Source organism: Natator depressus, chromosome 2 (assembly GCF_965152275.1).
Source record: "Natator depressus isolate rNatDep1 chromosome 2, rNatDep2.hap1, whole genome shotgun sequence".
Classification (NCBI taxonomy): Eukaryota; Metazoa; Chordata; order Testudines; family Cheloniidae; genus Natator; species Natator depressus.
The window spans coordinates 58,962,312-58,981,141 of record NC_134235.1 but is presented as its reverse complement, the minus strand read 5'-3'; the positions used below and the strand labels follow the sequence as shown (position 1 = coordinate 58,981,141).

The window sequence follows — 18,830 nt, the reverse complement described above, 5'->3', positions numbered from 1 at the left end:
TTTTTATCGAGATTTTTGTATTCATGAGAGTCTGAAGCTACGTCTAGAATGCACACCACTGCCTGCAGTAGTTATATGCCTCAGTGAAAAGCAGGCCATGTCCACACTGCAGTGTGGAGATACATGTGTCAGTGAATGGGCTCTGGCAGCAGGGAAAGGCTCCAGCAGTGGGGAGCTGCCAAAACCTTTTCCAGTAGCTTCCCTGCTGCCAGAGTTTTTCCATGCTCCTGGAGTGTTTCACAGCAGCAGGAAAACACTGGAACACTACATTGCTAAAAGCAGCCATGTAGCTGGGAGAGGTACTGCCTGGGTGAGAAGGGTACATACCCTCAGGGTTCAGGCATGTCTTTACTAGCCTAAGCAGTTTCTCACAGTGTACGTCTGTTTGCACCTGTGCCGGGGGGCACGTAGCGTTTGTACTCTGCACACTCCTTTCAGTGGCATGTAATGTAGATGTACTCTGGTTGTGCTTGAAGTCCTCAGTCCTGCCATATTTTTTACCCCATGAAAAGACTAAATGAAGAGTTAATTCCCTTCTTGTTGAGCAACTGTGTCTGTCACAGGGTCTCTGCTGAGGTCCTGTCCATTGACTTGAATGGAATTGCATCCATTTACATCAGGTGTGAATTTGGCCCAGTATATTTTGGATGAATAACTTTATTTCACAAATATTAAAAACAACAAATGCTGATTCTGAACTTATAGTGCTGTATCACAAGTGCTTCATTTAATGCTAGTAAACTTTAACTGAAGTACTGTGGTATTGATGCTGTATCAAGGTTGAGAACCTGCAGCCCCATTCTACAGGCTAGGAATATAAATCCATGTTTTTCCATGGGAATTCCGTTAACAGTGACTTTTCTTATGTTTGATCTTACCCAAATAATTTGTCCTGAACCCAAATATTTATTAAAATCTTGTCCTGCTGCTTTTGAATGATCTAAATGGGGCAAAAAAATTGTTCTAAATTCACCTGAGAAATTTTCCACACACTTTTTGTGCTTGGTCCAATCAAAAATATTGTGATTCTAAAAATTCAGAAAAAGAAAAGGAGAACTTGCGGCACCTTAGAGACTAACAAATTTATTTGAGCATAAGCTTTCGTGAGCAACAGCTCACTTCATCGGATGCATTCAGTGGAAAATACAGTGGGGAGATTTATATACATAGAGAACATGAAACAGTGGGTGTTACCATACACACTGTAACAAGAGAGTGATCACTTAAGGTGAGCGATTACCAGCAGGGGGCGGGGGTGGGACTTTGGCAGTGATAATCAAGGTGGGCCATTTCTAGCAGTTCACAAGAACATCCTGAGGAACAGTGGGAGGTGGAGGGGGGGAATAAACATGGGGAAATAGTTTTACTTTGTGTAATGACCCATCCACTCCCAGTCTCTATTCAAGCCTAAGTTAATTGTATCCAGTTTGCAAATTAATTCCAATTCAGCAGTCTCTCGTTTGAGTCTGTTTTTGAAGTTTTTTTGTTGAAGAATTGCCACTTTTAGGTCTGTAATCGAGTGACCAAAGGGATTGAAGTGTTCTCCAACTGGTTTTTGAAGGTTATAATTCTTCATGTCTGATTTGTGTCCATTTATTCTTTTACGTAGAGACTGTCCAGTTTGACCAATGTACATGGCAGAGGGGCATTGCTGGCACATGATGGCATATATCATATTGATAGATGTGCAGGTGAACGAGCCTCTGATAGTGTGGCTGATGTGATTAGGCCTTTCCAAGAAGCCAGGTGATAATGCAGCCCCACAGCTTGCTCTGGCACACCTATTCATCTGTGGCAAAGTACACAAGGCACAAATAACGGGTTCCAGCCTATGGGTTCAAACTGTTCTATTCACACCCTACAACTGGGTTCACAGGTAGTGGCTGAAGTGAATGAAAGACACAGTTGAGGTAGAGCTAAGGCTACCCCAGACGAAAAGGATGTGTAAAAACTAGATCGTATTGGCAGAAATGTTTATTATCTGTGGAGTTGCATCTTTGCCTTGCCAACCACCAGGATCCCTTGGCCTGGTATGACTGTCCAGACAACTGGACCAGAATAGATGCAAACACAGGCCACAAAGAAGGAAGCCTTTGCCATCCGCCTCCTCGGTCATTTCAGTTCAGGCAGCCACAGGCCAGGATGGCATACCTACCAGCTCAGGTCTCACTGACCCTTTCCTTCCTTTTGGAAACAGGTTATCTAGTTCCTAAGTGTGTGGAAGAACATCACATCAGACCAATGGGGACTAAGCATGGTGGAATCAGGATATACCCTGCCTTTTCTATCTCCCTTTCTGCCTCTCTTCCCAGTCTCTTTTCAGGGACCCATCTCATGAGTCTATATTGGGAGCTATAGAGGAGGTGCCTCATCCTCACTGGGGAAAAGGGTTTTACTCTCAGTACTTCCTAATACTGAAAGCCAGAGAGGATGAGGCCCATTTTAGATCTTCAGAACCTAAACAAATACATCAAAAAGTTAAAGTTCCTTATGGTTTCCTTTGCTGTAATTATCCCTTCTCTAGCTGAAGGTGATTGGTATGCTGCCCTTGATTTACAGGATGCCTATTTCCATTTGGCAATCCTCCCTGGCCACAGAAGATTCATGGTGGGAGGAGATCATTTCCAGTCCACCGTAATAGATTGAAGAATATCATCTGCAGTAAGGGTTTTCATCAACTACATGGCGGTGGTGGCAGCCTACCTCTGCTGTTGAGATGTCCACTTGTATCAGTACCTGGATGAGTGGTTGGTGCAGGTCCACTCCACATACCGTATTCTAGAAGGACAAGGTGTAGTTTAGGCTGCGTCTTAATTTCTTTCCAAACTAGTGTATGATTTTCACCTTAATCGGTCAATACAGTCACTTGTCTTTTTTTTCCAAAGTCACATACTCACAAAATGAACAAACGTTGCACGCTTCAGAGGTGCACTGAGCCCTAGCCTTTTACCTGGGTAGAACAAAGCTATTTTGGGGTTTCTCTTCAGCTCTTTATATTCTATGAAGAATGAATGAGAGGTCACCCTATTACAGCACAACAGCTTTCTAAATGGATTACCAGGTTCATTATTATGTCCTATGCTGTTAAAAGTCATTTGGCTTCTGTTGCATTTGTGGGAAATGTGTCTATCACGTACATCTGCAGAGCAGTGGCATTGTCCTCTATATATGTTTGCTAGACACTATGCAATTTCTACAGCATCAAGGGAAGACACGAATGTGGGAAAAGCAATACTGTAGTCACTCTTCAGATGAGACTCCTAGCCCCACCTCCATTTTAAACAGCTTGGGTGGATATATACAGTCACTTGAAGAAGAAAAAATGGTTACTCACTCAACCTTGTAACTGTTGTTCTTTGAGATGTGTTGCATAGGTCCATTACATTACATTACCCACCCTTCTTCCCCAACACATGGGAGTTTATCATTGAAATTCCACTACGAAGGAACTGAAGGATTGACAGGGCAGTGCTGCCCTTGCCTTACAGCAGAGGTTCACAAATTGGTTTTCCCTGAGGCCCACCTGTGCAGCTGCAATAGGCACTGTAGCCCACTATTAACACTTCTGGAGGAAAATTATTAATTTTATTTATTATATACACATAAAATGTATGTACCAGCAGGAGGCCAGTACTCACTGGGAGCATCTTTCCACTCCCCTCCTGATCCCGGCCCTTCAGTGCTGTGGCCTGAGGGCAGTGGTACCCCTCCTCTTGAAAAGGAGTGCAGCCCGTTGATGCCCCACAGTGCCAGGGGCAAAAGCCCTGAACTCACCCCCGAAATTGAGTCAAAGCTCCATGTGGCTCCCTTACCATACACAAGGTCCCCCTGGTCACTGCCCCCAAGGGGCACTGGTGGTCATGTGGGGGGGGGGGGCTGAGGTTCCTTGGTGTTGCCTGCCATGGGTGGCAGTTCTGGCACATTCTGCTTGGCTCTGGGATCTGCCTCAGTGCCAGCTCAGCCCATAGGGCCCAGTTCACCTGCAGCAGAAGGGAGAGCGCCTTCTCCAGCTGGGGGGAGATGTGGGGGCAGAGAAAGGAGACAGAACCTGTTACCCAGTCAGATCAGGGGTTCAGCACCAGAGAAGCCCAACCTGGCCCTGGGGCAGAGGGGTGAGGGGGATGACACCAAGACCAGTTTTGTCCAAGATAGAGGACACTGATGACAGATGGCTCATGGGGAGGTGGAGGGTGCGGGATGGGCTGTGGCATATGAAGAGTTAAGGATGTTTCAGAAGGGGTGGCGTATCCGTGTTTTGGGTCAGGGGAACCAACAGATAGCAAAATGCCTGAGCAAGCCCAGCTGCTGGGAACAGGCTGAGGATGCTCCCGCTGGTAGCTTCATGCTCCACCCTGGGGAGGGATGGCTGGCTGGTGAGGGTACCACGTGTGGCCTGCAATGGAGAGGTGTTGCGGGGGGTGGGGTTGGATCCTAGTGTGGACAGCAGAGATGGGAGTGGGGAAGCGGACAGTGCATGCGGGAAGGGGGTGTCTCCTGCCCCCCCCCACTGCAAAACAGCACACCCACACCCTGCCACTGGCAACTGAGATGGAAGGGATAGCTTAGTGCACGGGGCGGGGGGGAGTCCCTGATACTCCCTACTGAAAAATAGCAACCCCCTGCCCCCGCCCCCCAGCCACATGCAAGCCAGATACTGAGTTCTGGTCTACACCGGGGAGGGTGGGGGGATTGATCTAAGTTATGCAACTTCAGCTACGTGAATAATGTAGCTGAAGTCGATGTACTTAGATCGACTTACCATGGTATCTCCACCCTGGTGAGTTGACTGCTATTGCTCCCCCGCCTCTTGCAGCGCTGGAGTACAGGAGTCGATGGGAGAGCGCTCAGGGGTCGATTTATCGTGTCTAGACTAGACGCGATAAATCGATCCCCGCTGGATCGATCGCTGCCCGCCGATCCAGCGGGTAATGAAGACATACCCTGAGAAAGGGAAGAGGAAACCTCCCAGCTATCCATCTGTTGCTTCCCCAACCCCAGCTCCTCCGCCCCTCTGAAAAATCCATCTTGTCCAGACCCTCCCCCCAAACTCCCGTGTAAACATGCTCTCAGTGCAGCCTTTGTGAGGCAGGGCAAGTGGATGGGGCAGTGTGCCATGGAGCTGCATTGAAGTGCTAGAGCCGGGAGGGGAGTGGAAAGATGCAGTTTGGGGGGGCAATGCCCCTACATGTCCCCACTCCCAATCTCTGACCCTGCCAACGGACAACCTGGGACTGTGTTGCATCCCACCTTTGGGCCGTGACCCACAGTTTGGGAACCCCTGCCTTGGAAGCCGGGGCAGATGCATAGGTCTCTCACAGATACTACTTGGGAAAACTCTCCAGCACTGGTGCACGAGATATGCACATACCTACTCCATAGACATATGCAACACATCTTGAAAAACAAGAGTTATAGGAAGGTGAGTGATCTTTTTTTCTGGCCCTTACAGTGCTAAATAAATAAAAAGAATACTGAAAGTTTCTCTATGCTGAGTGGGTTGTGATAGTGTTCTGTGGAAGAGCTGGATTTGATTTCTTTGTCACTCTCCAGGGCTTCAATGAATACAGTAACACTTAAAAAAAATCACTGACATACAGTTATACCATCACAAGTCAGATCTTGTCAAATGTTATAAGATAAGCAAGGTTATCATTATTTAATATTCAGATGGGAGATCTCCAAGGGAAAAGGAGTCCATGAAACACTTGTTTATTTAATGCATCATGCTGCAGCCATTTTTGCATCTCATGGGACCTCAGCCGGCAGTTTCTTAAGAATGGAGAAGAAAAATAACACCTAGAGTAGTGATATGATGAAAACTACAGTTAATGCAGTGTTAAAATTGAGACTTTAATCATGTGTCAGGCATTCAGAGTCAAAGTAACCTATCCATTTTACCTGTGCATAAAGTAGGGCATTGGTTTTCACACTGTGGGCACACTTCGCTGTGGGGGACATGATGAGGTTATCAGGGGCGGGGGGGTGCAGGATGGGCTGCTGGGCTGTGGCTGGGTGTCAGGTCCAAGGCAGGGAATCAGTGAGTAGTGCACGCAGGGAGTCCCAAGCGGTCAGTGAGGGAGGGAGAGTGAGGAGCCCCAATATGGTCTGTACCACATTGTCATGGGTGCCTCTGGGGATGGAGCCAGCGGTCCTGCTGCCAGTGTGAGCCACCTGCTTAACTCAGTGAGTCTTTCCTGGACTGGCAGGAGTTGGGGGAAGGGGCAGCAAAAAAAAGTTTGGTCAATAGGGTCTTTTGGTACATGAACGTGGAACAATAAGCTGCATTACTACAGCTGTTTGGAAGATGGTTATCTTCCCCCCAATAACAATGGAAACAAAATTTTTCATCAAAATTTTCCACAGAAAATTTCATTTTTTTGTAGAAAAAACAAAAAAAATTGCCAAAAAGTTGGTGGTTTTCTGTCTAGTGGCTACAGATGGCACAGCCAGACACGTAGATTTGGCACATTCATTTTGAAAGACAGTGTGTGTAAATGGTTGAAACTTGCCATAGTAGATTCTTGAGTCTGTTCCCAGCTCTGCCGGTGTGACATTGTGCAACCGCTTTTACTTTAACAGTACAGTGAATGAATGATACATGTCTGCCTCCTAAGATTGGAGTTTGATGGCTTGTCTCCTCAGTGCATTAGTCCGCATAAAAGGGGTGTGAATTCTAGAGCTCACTAGTGTGTTGCACACTAATGGGCCCATTTGGTCCGTGCTGATGCACACTAACAGTTCCCTAGTGTGCATTAATGTAGTCCCATTTCAAACAGTACACTTTTAGTGTACACAGGGAAGTTAGTGTGCAACATGTTAGTGTGCACTGGAAATGTATAATCCTGTAGTAACGATTGTGAAGTACAAAGAATTAACAACACTCAGAGGAAGAGCTGTGATTAGAACCCCTGATTTCCTCCTGGATCTCAACTCAGAGCATCTTCTCTTGGGCCAAAGTAATAGGGTTATAGGGAAACGGTATCCATGACTGCTGCGTCTTTTGCATCCCCCACACCCTCAACTATAGCTCTGTTCCTCTCATGAAAGTAGCTCATAGCTCCCTAGGTGCACGCTCAGTGTAACTGGCACGTAGAGAGATCTGTGGAGTTATAGCGTGCTCACTGTAGACAGCATATTCAGAAATTTTAGCAGCAAAGTCTTTAACAAGCTCCTTTACATGAGTATATGGTGATTTTCCGGTGTTTATATCTCACCAAAACTGCCTGGATTGTCAGGGGGCAGCAAAAGATAGGCAATCTCCCAGCCAAATGTCAAGTTCCTTCTCTAAAGCACTGAGATGCTAGAACTCTTCAAACAAACCACTGGAGAACTTTTTAATCATTGGAAAAACTACTTATTTTTCACTAGCCTTAGTTTTCGAACAGCTGATCTATTTTCACTGACACTTGAAAAAAATCATCCTTAGAAAGAGAGAAGCATGGAAAATTTCATCAAATGGTTAAAGTTTGGCAAAATTAAAAACAACTGAGAACAGGGACTATAATGGAATGTGTTAAAACCTTTATTGTAGGTTTCATTGTCAGCTTTGTCTATAATTTGTATTTTGATCATTTTTATTTTTTGAAAGTTTGGTATGAAAGTACATACATTTAACTATTTAAAATACATCAGAACTACTTCACTGACAAATTAGGTTCAGTGCGACAGAATTTCTGTTGTATGCAGTCTTCTGAAACATGACCCCTCTAATTTCATTTTTTCATAAGAATTTGACCATACTTAAGCTATTTGAAGGTCATTGTTATGGTTTTTGTAGCCAACCTAGCTCTAACCATTTGGCTAAATTGTCACAGAGATTAATATAATTTGAGAGATTTAATAATCCACAAAAAAAAAAGCGAGCAAAAACCCAGAACCTGATGGTAACAGGAGATTAATGCAAAGTCTTCATTAAATAAACATTTCAAATCAGTGTTTAAACTTAAAAGCAAACTACTGTGTGTTTTTCTTTCTAGTAATTTTAAAAAAAAGGAACTGCTATAATTGAAAATTAATTTGTATGGAAATCTGTATTCTGCTTGGTTTTGCAAACGTCATCAATTTGCATGGACTAATCTGCTTCTCGCCATTTGGTTTAGGGGTCCAACATCACAGATACATGCACGGAAATGCTAATGTATGGAGTTTTGCTGAAAATTTCTGCAGGAAATATCCAGGAGCGTGTATTTTTTCTTTTTGACAATCTTTTGGTCTACTGTAAACGAAAACACAGGTAATTTATTAGCTTTTACTGTAGAAATTATTTATATTTTTCCCATATGAACAAGTACATCACAGTGAGAGACTTAAAAGAAATTGATATTGCCTAAATAACTAGTACAGAGATGGGGAAACTGTTTTAATTGTGGTATAAGGCACCAACATTGCAAAGAGAACCATGCAAGAAGACCCCTGTGCCTGCACAGATGCCATTTATAGAATTGAGGCTTAAGGGTAATATTTTCAAAAGTGCCTATGGGACTTATGATCCTCACGACCACTTTCAAAAGTGACGTACATTTAAGAGCCTAAATCTTATTGAAAGTCAGAACTTAGACTCTTAACTATAACCATCCAAGAATATCCAAAGTCAGTGGGATTCTGGATATAAATGAAAGAATGATCCTAAAGAATAATTTGTAAATAATATATATTTAAGGTGTGTGAGAAGTCTTAGAAAATGTGTGAGAGACTTCAACTGTCTATTGTTTTGATTGGGAGTACAATTCCTGTTTGAAAACTGTCAGATACATACTTTTTACACAGAGCCGTGAATAGATTTGACTCCTTATTCCTAAAAAAAATCTATCCAGTTATTTTCTGAATGTTTGTACAAAATAAGTTATATACTTTATTCATGTTATCATATGTACAGTATGCTCTATGATTTATTTATCTCAGAGCATCAGGATAAGATTATATCCCGATGCTATGAAAATCTCTTCACCTGCATTAGTTACAGATTTGGGGAAAGATGTTCTCTAGGATCTATAGTGGCTTCTACTGGAATAGACCCTTGTGGAGGGCATTGGGTGTGGAAGGTCTGCCAAGGCAGGATGCTGCAGTGTTGGAGAGCAGCCACAGACTCCTTTGCATTAGAAAGAAATAGGGAGCCACTTCAGATCAAAAAGTTTGTGGCACCAATTTTGAAGGGACTTTGTCAGAGTGGCCAGGAAATGCACTGATTCAGCCTTCTCCTGTAATGGTTCCCATAAAAAGAGCTGCTAGGGAGCTCCCAGCAGGAGTTAAAACAGCTCTCCCCAGGTGAAAAAGGGTGGTAGTGCAAATATTGCCTGCTAATTTGGGGCTTTTACAGGTGTAAGGAGGTGCACAGGCGCTGGCTTCCTCTTATCCCCGGGAATGCTCAACCCCCATTCCACCCCAGGCCCTGCCCCCACTCCACCCATTCCCCCAAGACCTCCCCCCTCCCCCACCTCTTCCCATCCCCGCTCCACCCCATCCTCCACCCCCCTTCCCCCAACCCCAGCGCCTTCTGCACGCCGCTGAACAGTTGATCACTGGTAGGCAGGAGGCGCTGGGAGGGAGGGAGGGAGGGAGAGAAGCTGATCAGTGTAGCTGCCAGCGGGCGGGAGGCACTGGGGGGGAGGGGGAGGGGGAGGAGGAGAAGGAGCTGATCTGCAGGGCTGCTGGTGGATGCTGAACTCCCACTATTTTTTCCAGCCCCAGAGCACCCATGGAGTCGGCACGTATGAGGAGGTATAATTTACACCTTGCTGCACTAGCTCTAGTGAATCTGCCTCTTTGTTTTTATGATTCAATATTTGAGGGCTGTGTTGTAGAAATTCCACAGAATTTACTGTAAGAAGGTATATTTATTTTTGATTTTCAGTTAAAACATAGTTCAGGTTAAAAATGTTTATCATTCTGCCCTCCAATAAAATTTCAAGATAGTTTATACAGGATATAAAAATGCTATAAAAATATCTCTTATCAATGGCCTTTTAAAAAGAATGAAGCAAAGTAGAAACGAAGCAAGTGGGGTTTGAGAGCAGAACTCTGATGAGGAAAACAGGAAATCTGGGTAAAGGACAGGGATTGTTAATAAGATGAAGATTTATAAGTGTTGAAATGGAAATTAGATACACAAACTTATAAATATTTTGTTACACTATAACAACTAATAATAATATCGAGCTCTTGTCCTTAGATCTCAAAGAACTTTACAAAGGAGGTCAGTATGATTTCCCCTATTTTACAGTTGCGGAAACTGAGGCACAGAGAGGGGAAATGACTTGCCTAAGGTCACCCAGCATGCCAGTGGCAGATCCAGGAATAGAACCAAGGTCTCCTAAATTCCAGTCCAGGGCTATAGCCACTAGGCAACACTGCCTTGCCTGTAGTCCCTCATGTGATCAGACATAGAGAAAATTATAATTCAATGAGAACAAACTAAATCCTAGTTAGTGTGATATGAGGCTTGAGATTTTAGTTTCACAGAAGTCAGGGGATTCATAGTTAAGGTTCCTTTAAGAACTTTTACTCAGCCACATAAATGTGTTTCCGGTCTGTTGTGTGAGGGGAACAGGCATCTGGTGAATGGCTAAGATGAGTTATTGTTGGAGGAAAAGGTGCCCATCTTGGATAAAATACTGACATTTCATGTAGAAGCTGAAAGCATTTGATCTATGACACTAGAGTCTTAAGGTTCTTTCTTCTCCTTTCTTCCCCCTTATTTCCTTTCCCATCCCCAAAGATAGATGCCTGTTTAGAATGTTTGTAACTAGCCAATATATGTATTTCATCACTATGGCTTTGATTCTGGAAAGTGTGTCTGTTCAGGATGCTACTTGAGCGCATGCTTACATGTTCTTCACTCTCATTGAAGTCAACGGAACTGTGCTTAATGTTAAGCATGTGCTTAAGTGCTTCTCTGAATGGGGGGCTAACATTGCTAAATCAAATATCACCTATACAAATGTAGGTGACCAAAATTAAAGAATGAAGGGTGAAATCCGGGCCTCATTAAAGTCAATGCTTTTTTTTTAATTGCTATAATTTCTATAAAAACAATATGTATACCAACTGGAACTCATAGCTCATACTGCCTCATCTCTGCTGTGTTCCCTGGCCTTTTGTATTTGTGTCATTCCCTTTTAATACTGAAGCAAGAAAAAATTTGCACGGTCAATATGCCTATTTTATGTTTGATAAAAATGTACTAACCAAACTGTTGTTCAGATAAGGATTATTCAGTAAGCATATGGGAAAGAAAACTGCCCTGTAAGCATAATGGATCATTCAAGTTAATGCAGGTGGATATACTTGGAGTATCCTACCTCAATCAGTGCTTAAGAAGTTAAAGAAAATAACTTACTGTGCATATTCAGCACATGGTTATCACAATCATAAGCTATGCTGTGCTTTAAGGCATTTGCTTCTGAAATAAAATGGAACATACTCTTCACCCAGAGCTCCCTACATGGCATATTGGAAGTTTAAAAAGAAATTGGTCTTAGAGATATTTGAGAGGCAAGAGCCTCATAACATTTCCTAACAGTTCCAAAAATCTTCTTGTTCTGATAACTCGATAGTGGATGCATCATGCATCAATGTTTATCAAACATTCCAGAATGATTCTCTCCTGGAAGTATGAGAGGCTTCAGCCCAAAAGGTAGTTAATCAGCAAACTAGAAGTGGCTGATAAAAGAGGTTTAGAATGAAAATGCTGTGTGTGTATGGAGGGGGAAAGGGGTGTCATCCTAACTGAACTTTCTCCACTTTCCTCACTGTACTATTGTGAGCTAAACTATATTATGAGTTAACTATAATTTTATAACAGCTCTATAAGAGATGTAAGTTCTTTGTGACAGGGTCCATTCTGATTTCTACAGCACCAGTACAATTGGACCTTGATTCTTATAGCAGCCATTAGATGCTACTGAAATACATAAAAATAATAGTAGTTATGGTACAGAAACAATGTATAGTATGGTGTTTGGACAATGTTTTTCTTTTTTTTTTCTTTTTTTCTTTTGTTTCTTTGCTTTTTCTCTTGCAAGACGATTGAAGAACAGCAAAGCCTCTACTGATGGCCATCGGTATCTTTTTCGAGGCAGAATAAACACAGAGGTAATGGAAGTGGAGAACGTAGATGACGGCACAGGTGAGTACATTTGCAGTGATCAGTTATAACATAAAGAACCTCGTCTTGTATGTGCTGAGCATCTCCTGTGGATTGTTAAGCAGTCTCAAGTGCCATTGATTCCTGAGGGAGTGGAGAGTGCTCAGCACCTTGCAGTATTAGATTTAAAGGAAATAATAAAGATCTCACTTTATAGGAGCAGATAGTCCCACTAAAACTGTGCTTCTGTGACACATCACTGATTTCAAACATTATGAGCTGGGCAGTTACTGTTCTAGGGCTGCTCTTATAGATTCATGGAGGGACCATTCATGAAGGGACCATTATGATCATCTAGTCTGACCTCCTGCACAACGCAGGCCACAGAATTTCACCCACCCGCTCCTGCGAAAAACCTCTCACCTATGTCTGAGCTATTGAAGTCCTTAAATCGTGGTTTAAAGACTTCAAGGAGCAGAGACTCCTCCAGCAAGTGACCCGTGCCCCATGCTACAGAGGAAGGCGAAAAACCTCCAGGGTCTCTTCCAATCTGCCCTGGAGGAAAATTCCTTCCCAACCCCAAATATGGCGATCAGCTAAACCCTGAGCATATGGGCAAGATTCACCAGCCAGATACTACGGAAAATTCTTTCCTGGGTAACTCAGATCCCACCCCATCTAACATCCCATCACAGGCCATTAGGCCTATTTACCATGAATATTTAATTACCAAAACCACATTATCCCATCATACCATCTCCTCCATAAACTTATCGAGTTTAATCTTAAAGCCAGATAGATCTTTTGCCCCCACTGCTTCCCTTGGAAGGCTATTCCAAAACTTTACTCCTCTGATGGTTAGAAACCTTCATCTAATTTCAAGTCTAAACTTCCTGGTGGCCAGTTTATATCCATTTGTTCTTGTGTCCACATTGGTACTGAGCTTAAATAATTCCTCTCCCTCTCCAGTATTTATCCCTCTGATATATTTATAGAGAGCATTCATGTAGCATTCATATATGTTATTCATGTAGCTGGAGTAGTGTTACTTAGGTCGACTTACCCTGGTAGTGAAGACAAGCCCCTAGTCTATCAGTTACAGTTGACTGATCTAAACTGGTGGCAGAGTCATGATGAAATGCTAAAGTGATGTTTATTGTCTTGACTGAAATGGTGCTTTAAATTTCACTTTATAACATGCAGCATGCTTACATGAGAGATACCTGTTCCTATAATGTGGTAGTAAAAACAGTTTTGAAAATTGTGTCTTTTAGAACATTATCTTATTTGCTTTTATATGCTATACTTGCAACACAATAAGTTTAAAAAGAGGAAAAGGGAAAAAGATATTTTATTCCTTTACAATTTTAATGCATAGAGCTGATCATAATTTTCTTGTTTTTTGTTTAAAGACACACACCTACACACACCCTGGAAAGTGAAAACTAAAAACATTTTGTAAAAATGTTTGGGTTTCAGTTAAAATTTTCCAGGTTTTTAGAAGCCAAACATTTTTACCAACACATGACATGTTTTTGGCTTTCAGTTTAAAAAAAATGAAATACTTTGGAGGTTTATTTTTTCAGTTCGGGATTTCTGCCTCACACGCTGCAGCACATAGAAGGGGGAGAGGGTAAATTGGGAAGGGAAAGAAGCAGCCCCTTCTTCCCCATGGGAGGAAGGCTTACTAGTGAGAGGGGTAGAAGGAAGGAAAGGGAACTCATGGATAGAGTGGATTGAGAATTATCCAACTAAATGTTTTTTCATTAGAAAATGTTTATTTGTTGAAATTGAAACTGTTCATGAAAAAGATTTGAACAAATCTCCTTATTCAAAACATTTTTGGGAAAAAGGTTTGGAAATGATTGAAATCTGTTTTCAACATTTTTTAAATGAAAGGTTTCATTTTCTGATTTGAAATGACTTTTTCTTTAGAAATTTTTGGTAAATTATACTAAAAAATGTTAAAATGTATAAAACGTAAAAAAATGAAATATTTAAAAATTATGAAAACATTTTGACCCAATTCATTTTTTTCTGGACAATAACTTTGCACAAAATTTTGGTATTTTGAATTTTTGTCCAATGCGGGGATGGGAAACTTAAAATCTCAAAAAGTCTTGTGGGACAGGAAAGCCATTCCTTGCCCAGCTCTGCTTGTGGAGAACTGTCCTAGCTGCTCCCAATTAACGTCTCATCATTGCCAGCATGTCTCCACTGCTCTCTGCCCCATCAGAGATGAACCTCTGCTAGCCAGGTGAGCGTATATCTAAATTTACTGCAAAAAACAATTGGCATTTTCTGACCAGCTCTGCTAATACAGAATTTCACTTAGGAAGTTGATTTTCTTTAAGAAAAACTAATAGAGATTGGTGGTGGAAGGGATGCGGATGATGACCACTCTGAGGGGCTGGAAGAAGCAGGTGGTGGGTGGAGCCAAGGAGAAATCAGGTAGATGAAGGAGGGAGGGAGTTGGTAGTTGGTTGGTTTTCATGTTTTTCAAGATTACAGGATGATAAGTATCTTCATAGCAAGTCAGAGGGAGGGTTTTCAGTCCTGCTTCCTTCTCTAACTATTGTTCCTTTCCCCTTCTCTTCATCTCCAAGCTGTTTGAGCATGCTGTCTAGTCCTAGTGCTCCTCCATTTTCTTTGTCAGTCGGCTTCCACCCTTTTTGTGCCACTGAAACTTACCTCACAGCAGATACTAATGACCTCTTCCTCATCCAGTCTAAGGGTGATATCTCCTTGCCCATTATTCTTGGTATTTCTACAATCTTTGGCCTGTTAACCCCCAACTTCTACTTGGGACCCTTTCATCCCTTGGTTTTTGTGACTCTCATCTTTTCTTGGCTCTCCTCCGACCTTGCTGACCACTCCTTCAATGTAGTTTTTAGTGAATCCCCTTGTTCCTTCTCCTCCTGTTTTTCTCTTGTGTTTCCTATAGTTTTGCCTACAGTCCTTTCATTTTCTTCACCTGACATCTAATGCCTGGGTGACTTCATTTGCTCCCATGATCTCTCATACCATCAATATATTGCTGACGTGCCCCATCACACTTCTCAATTCCTAATCTCTTCCACTCTGTTCAGGCTCACATCCTTTCTCACCTTTCATTGTCTTGTCCTGAATATCCTACTTCTTCTTCAAGCCTATCAACATTTCATCTTTACTCCTATATTGTTTCCCTTTCTCTCATTCCCCTCCCCCATCCCAAAAAATGCTATTATCCCCTCAGTCACTTAAAAGCCTTGGGGGTTATCTTTCACTCTTTCCTTTCTTTCTGTCCTCACATCCTGATTATTATTTAATCTTGTCCGTTCCCCTTCTGAAACATTACTAAAATCCAGTGCTTCCCCTTTGCACTGCTGCTAAGGCCTAAATTCATGTTTCGGTTCTCTTACCTGGATTACTGTAACATCCTCACTTCCTGCATCCTTGACTCTCCCCCTACCCGCATCAACCTGTACAGAATGCTAAAATACTCTTCTTTTCTGCTGCTTTTGCCACGTCACCCCTCCTCATGTTGCTTCACTGATTCTCTGTATGATGTTAAAATGCTTCAGCTCCATTTTCAGGTCCCTGTACGTTGTCCCCTTGCCAACACCTTTTCTCTATGGACAGCCCCTCCCTACAACCGATGCTGCACCATCGCTTCTTAGCTTGCTGCTCCTTTTGTCTCTCTCTCCCACTTGCATCATCATGCCTTTTTTCACGCTGCCCCCATGTGTGTGATCTCCCTTTCTCTGTGTCCAGTGGGTACATTCAAATGCCTCTTGTATAACCCACTTAATTCATTATGCTTTCTATAGCTGATGTCTAACCTAGTGCTATCGGCTTCTTTTGTTTTGCCCTGTCTTATTGCTAAATGTACTGATCTATTATTTCAAGCTTATTTCACGTTTGTTTTGCATATACTTATTTGGAATTATATTGTTTTCTTCCCCTTAATTGTCTGTTGCCATCATTTTGTCCAGTGTTTAATTTAATTTAGATTGTGAGCTATGTGGCACAAGACTCTTGCCTTTGAATTTCTGTAAAGCGTCACAAGAATGTACTGCTCTTTTTATAAATATTAATAACAGTAAAGACTAATGGAGGCTGAGTGGTGTTTCCAGACCTTCTGATATGCAATTTTTTGGTGTGCAAGCCTTTAATGGACAACCTTTTTTTTCTTAAAATCATTGGGTCAGATTCTCAGCGGGTATAAACTGATATACCTTTATTGACTCCATTGTTGTACTCAAAGGTTCTGCAGGAGTGAGTAATTGAGAGAGTTGTTAGGGGAGTATGTTGATTGACAGACATAGAAAAGTGCTGTTCTATCCCTCGTTGGTTAGCAGAAGCAAAGGTTTGGGAAAAGAGGGGTTTATGTGTATGACATATTATAATGCAAATGATGTGCCTTGTGAAATTAACAATGCGTTTCCTAAAAGCTATTTTTCTTTGATGAAGCCAGGCCTTGGCTGAGCATTACAATTTGTGGAAGCTATTCATTTTGTTTCAAGCATCAGGAGGCATAGTGTTGTTTTTCTTATTGTATTTATTAGAACAGAAAAGACATTATTTTCATGGTAATGTTTGTGTTGTCTGTTTCTTTAAAAAAATTCAGTTATATAAATGTTATATAGAAAAGTATAGGTATAATTATATACAAAACAAACTATGTTAAAAAAACATTATTTAGATTGTAAAGTCAAGCACTCAAAAGTTAGGAAATGCCAGATTTGCTATTGCTGCACAATCGTAATTCTCTCCCCTTGTGCATCCATTCCGTGCACTGAATGAGACTGGAAAAAAACAGTATTATGATCATGTAACTAAAAACTGTCCCATAATTCATGTGCATGAAGAGCTGAATTAACATTGCATGAGTAACTCTGTATCTGTCATTTACTAATTTTTGTGTGCTTTTTGATGATTTTGCAACCTACATACCTTGATTTAAAATATTTTTATAGAATTTCCTAGTTTTTAAAAAAAAATAAAGGAAAAAGGAGAAAAACAAATGCTATTATGTGCAACTGCAACACGTCCCCTGTTGTTCATAATCAACAGGGTTTGAACCCCAGAACTTTGGCACTGCCCGACTGCTACCAATTGAGTTGCAGGGCTACCTATGTTAGCATTAGAAGGTTGTTATCCCAATGAAGGGGATGGGCTGCTGGTGCCATGTGCTGGGTCTGTGGGCCAATCAGAGGAAGCCTGGTTAAGTCAGGCTCTCTTTCTTTCCCCTCCTCTCTGGGAGATAGAAGAGTTCCCATCTCATGTGGTTCCCAGAGAGGAATAGATGGATCCCTGGGACCAAGTGCTGAGTCTGTGGATGGCTGCGGAAGGGGCCTGGCCTGGTTTTCCCACCTTGCCTCTCATGCTAGAGTTGCTGTAGCAGCTCCCAGGCTTTCCCAGTGCCGTGTGTGCTGATGCTGATGCTTTTGGCAACAGCATCGTCCCAGCCTTAGAATGTTCATGTTGAGTTATTATTTTGATATGCTGCCAGACTTTTCCTGAGGCATGCAAGTGACAGAATAACACAAAAGAAGGGAAATGTTTTTTTTAAAGAGTTTATAACTCATCAAAACTTGAGTGGCAATACATGGGACAGTGCAAGCTCACTCCTTGGACCCAAGAGCTTTCCACACACCAAATTTCAAAGACCTGCTGAAAACAATGGAGATGTTAGAGCTTCTGAGAAAAAGGTTTTAGCAATCTCCTGTAATAAAATTTTTAGGCAACCTCAATATAGGAGCTGCTGCCAGCTCCCATTGTAATAACATCACATAAAATATGGAAGTATTATCTTGTGATTATGGAACTGGTCTGGTAGTCTGAAGATCTACGTTCTTTTTCAAGCTCTGCAATGGACTTCTTGTGTGACTTTGGGCTAGGCACTTAGGCCCAGATCCTCAAACGTATTTAGGCTTCTAAATCCCACTGAAATCAATGTAAGTTAGGTGCATAAATAGCTTTGAGGATCTGGGACTTAATCTTTAACTGCTTCAATTCACTATGTTTTAAAGTGGAGATAACAGTATTTCCCTTCCTAACATAGTTGCTGTGAGGATAAATATATCAGTGTTTGTTTGTTAGGTGTTCAGATACTACAATAATAAGTGCCATAGAAAAACTTGTAAATAGTATAATAAATATAATGTTATAAAAATTACTGTAAATTTCTCCTTCTCACACACTTACACTCTCTCATATATACTTTTGAGCACCAGAACGAGTCTTCAGCTGAATATTTAGACATCAGTTTCCTGATTCTCTGAACAATAAATTCTGACAGTTACTGATGTTTCCCAGCCTGTATATATAATACTTGGCTGCATTCCATCTTATTAAAATGCAGAGTTATTGAAAGGATACCAGCATGTCTGCTGAGATTTATGATAAAACTCAGCAAGCATTTCAGCAAAGCTTTCAGTTTTGGAAAAATCCCATCTCATTATACAAAACTGGGCTGAATTATGAAAAAGGATTTGCAAAGTAGAAAGCTCTGAAGTTATTAGGATGGTTTCTGGCTGGCCTTTGGATTTTCCTGCCTCTTAAAGAAAGTTAGTGATGAGAGACTGTTGACCTTAATCTTTTTTTATTGCACAGTGGTAGTTAATTCAAGTTTTAATTTATATTTTTCATAAAATGATTTTTATTGTCACTTGGGTTTCCCAAAGGAAAGGCAGATCATTCAGTTGAAGGATGATCATTGTAGACAAGGACACTACTTTTGGTGTGAAAGATTCCTTGTTTAGCA

The 18,830-nt window shown here is 41.8% G+C and overlaps 1 protein-coding gene across 2 annotated transcripts in view; it reads left to right on the top strand.

The window, feature by feature from the left end:
- Positions 1 to 18,830, top strand: part of PREX2 (phosphatidylinositol-3,4,5-trisphosphate dependent Rac exchange factor 2) — a 289,511-nt gene that overhangs the window by 91,242 nt on the left and 179,439 nt on the right. The window contains exons 7-9 of one of the 2 annotated variants that reach the window (XM_074944267.1): positions 8,100 to 8,233; positions 9,682 to 9,717; positions 12,021 to 12,124. In XM_074944267.1, the coding sequence (XP_074800368.1) occupies positions 8,100 to 8,233; positions 9,682 to 9,717; positions 12,021 to 12,124 (274 nt within the window). The remainder of the gene's footprint in view (positions 1 to 8,099; positions 8,234 to 9,681; positions 9,718 to 12,020; positions 12,125 to 18,830) is intronic. The other variant, XM_074944268.1, reaches the window with a different exon arrangement.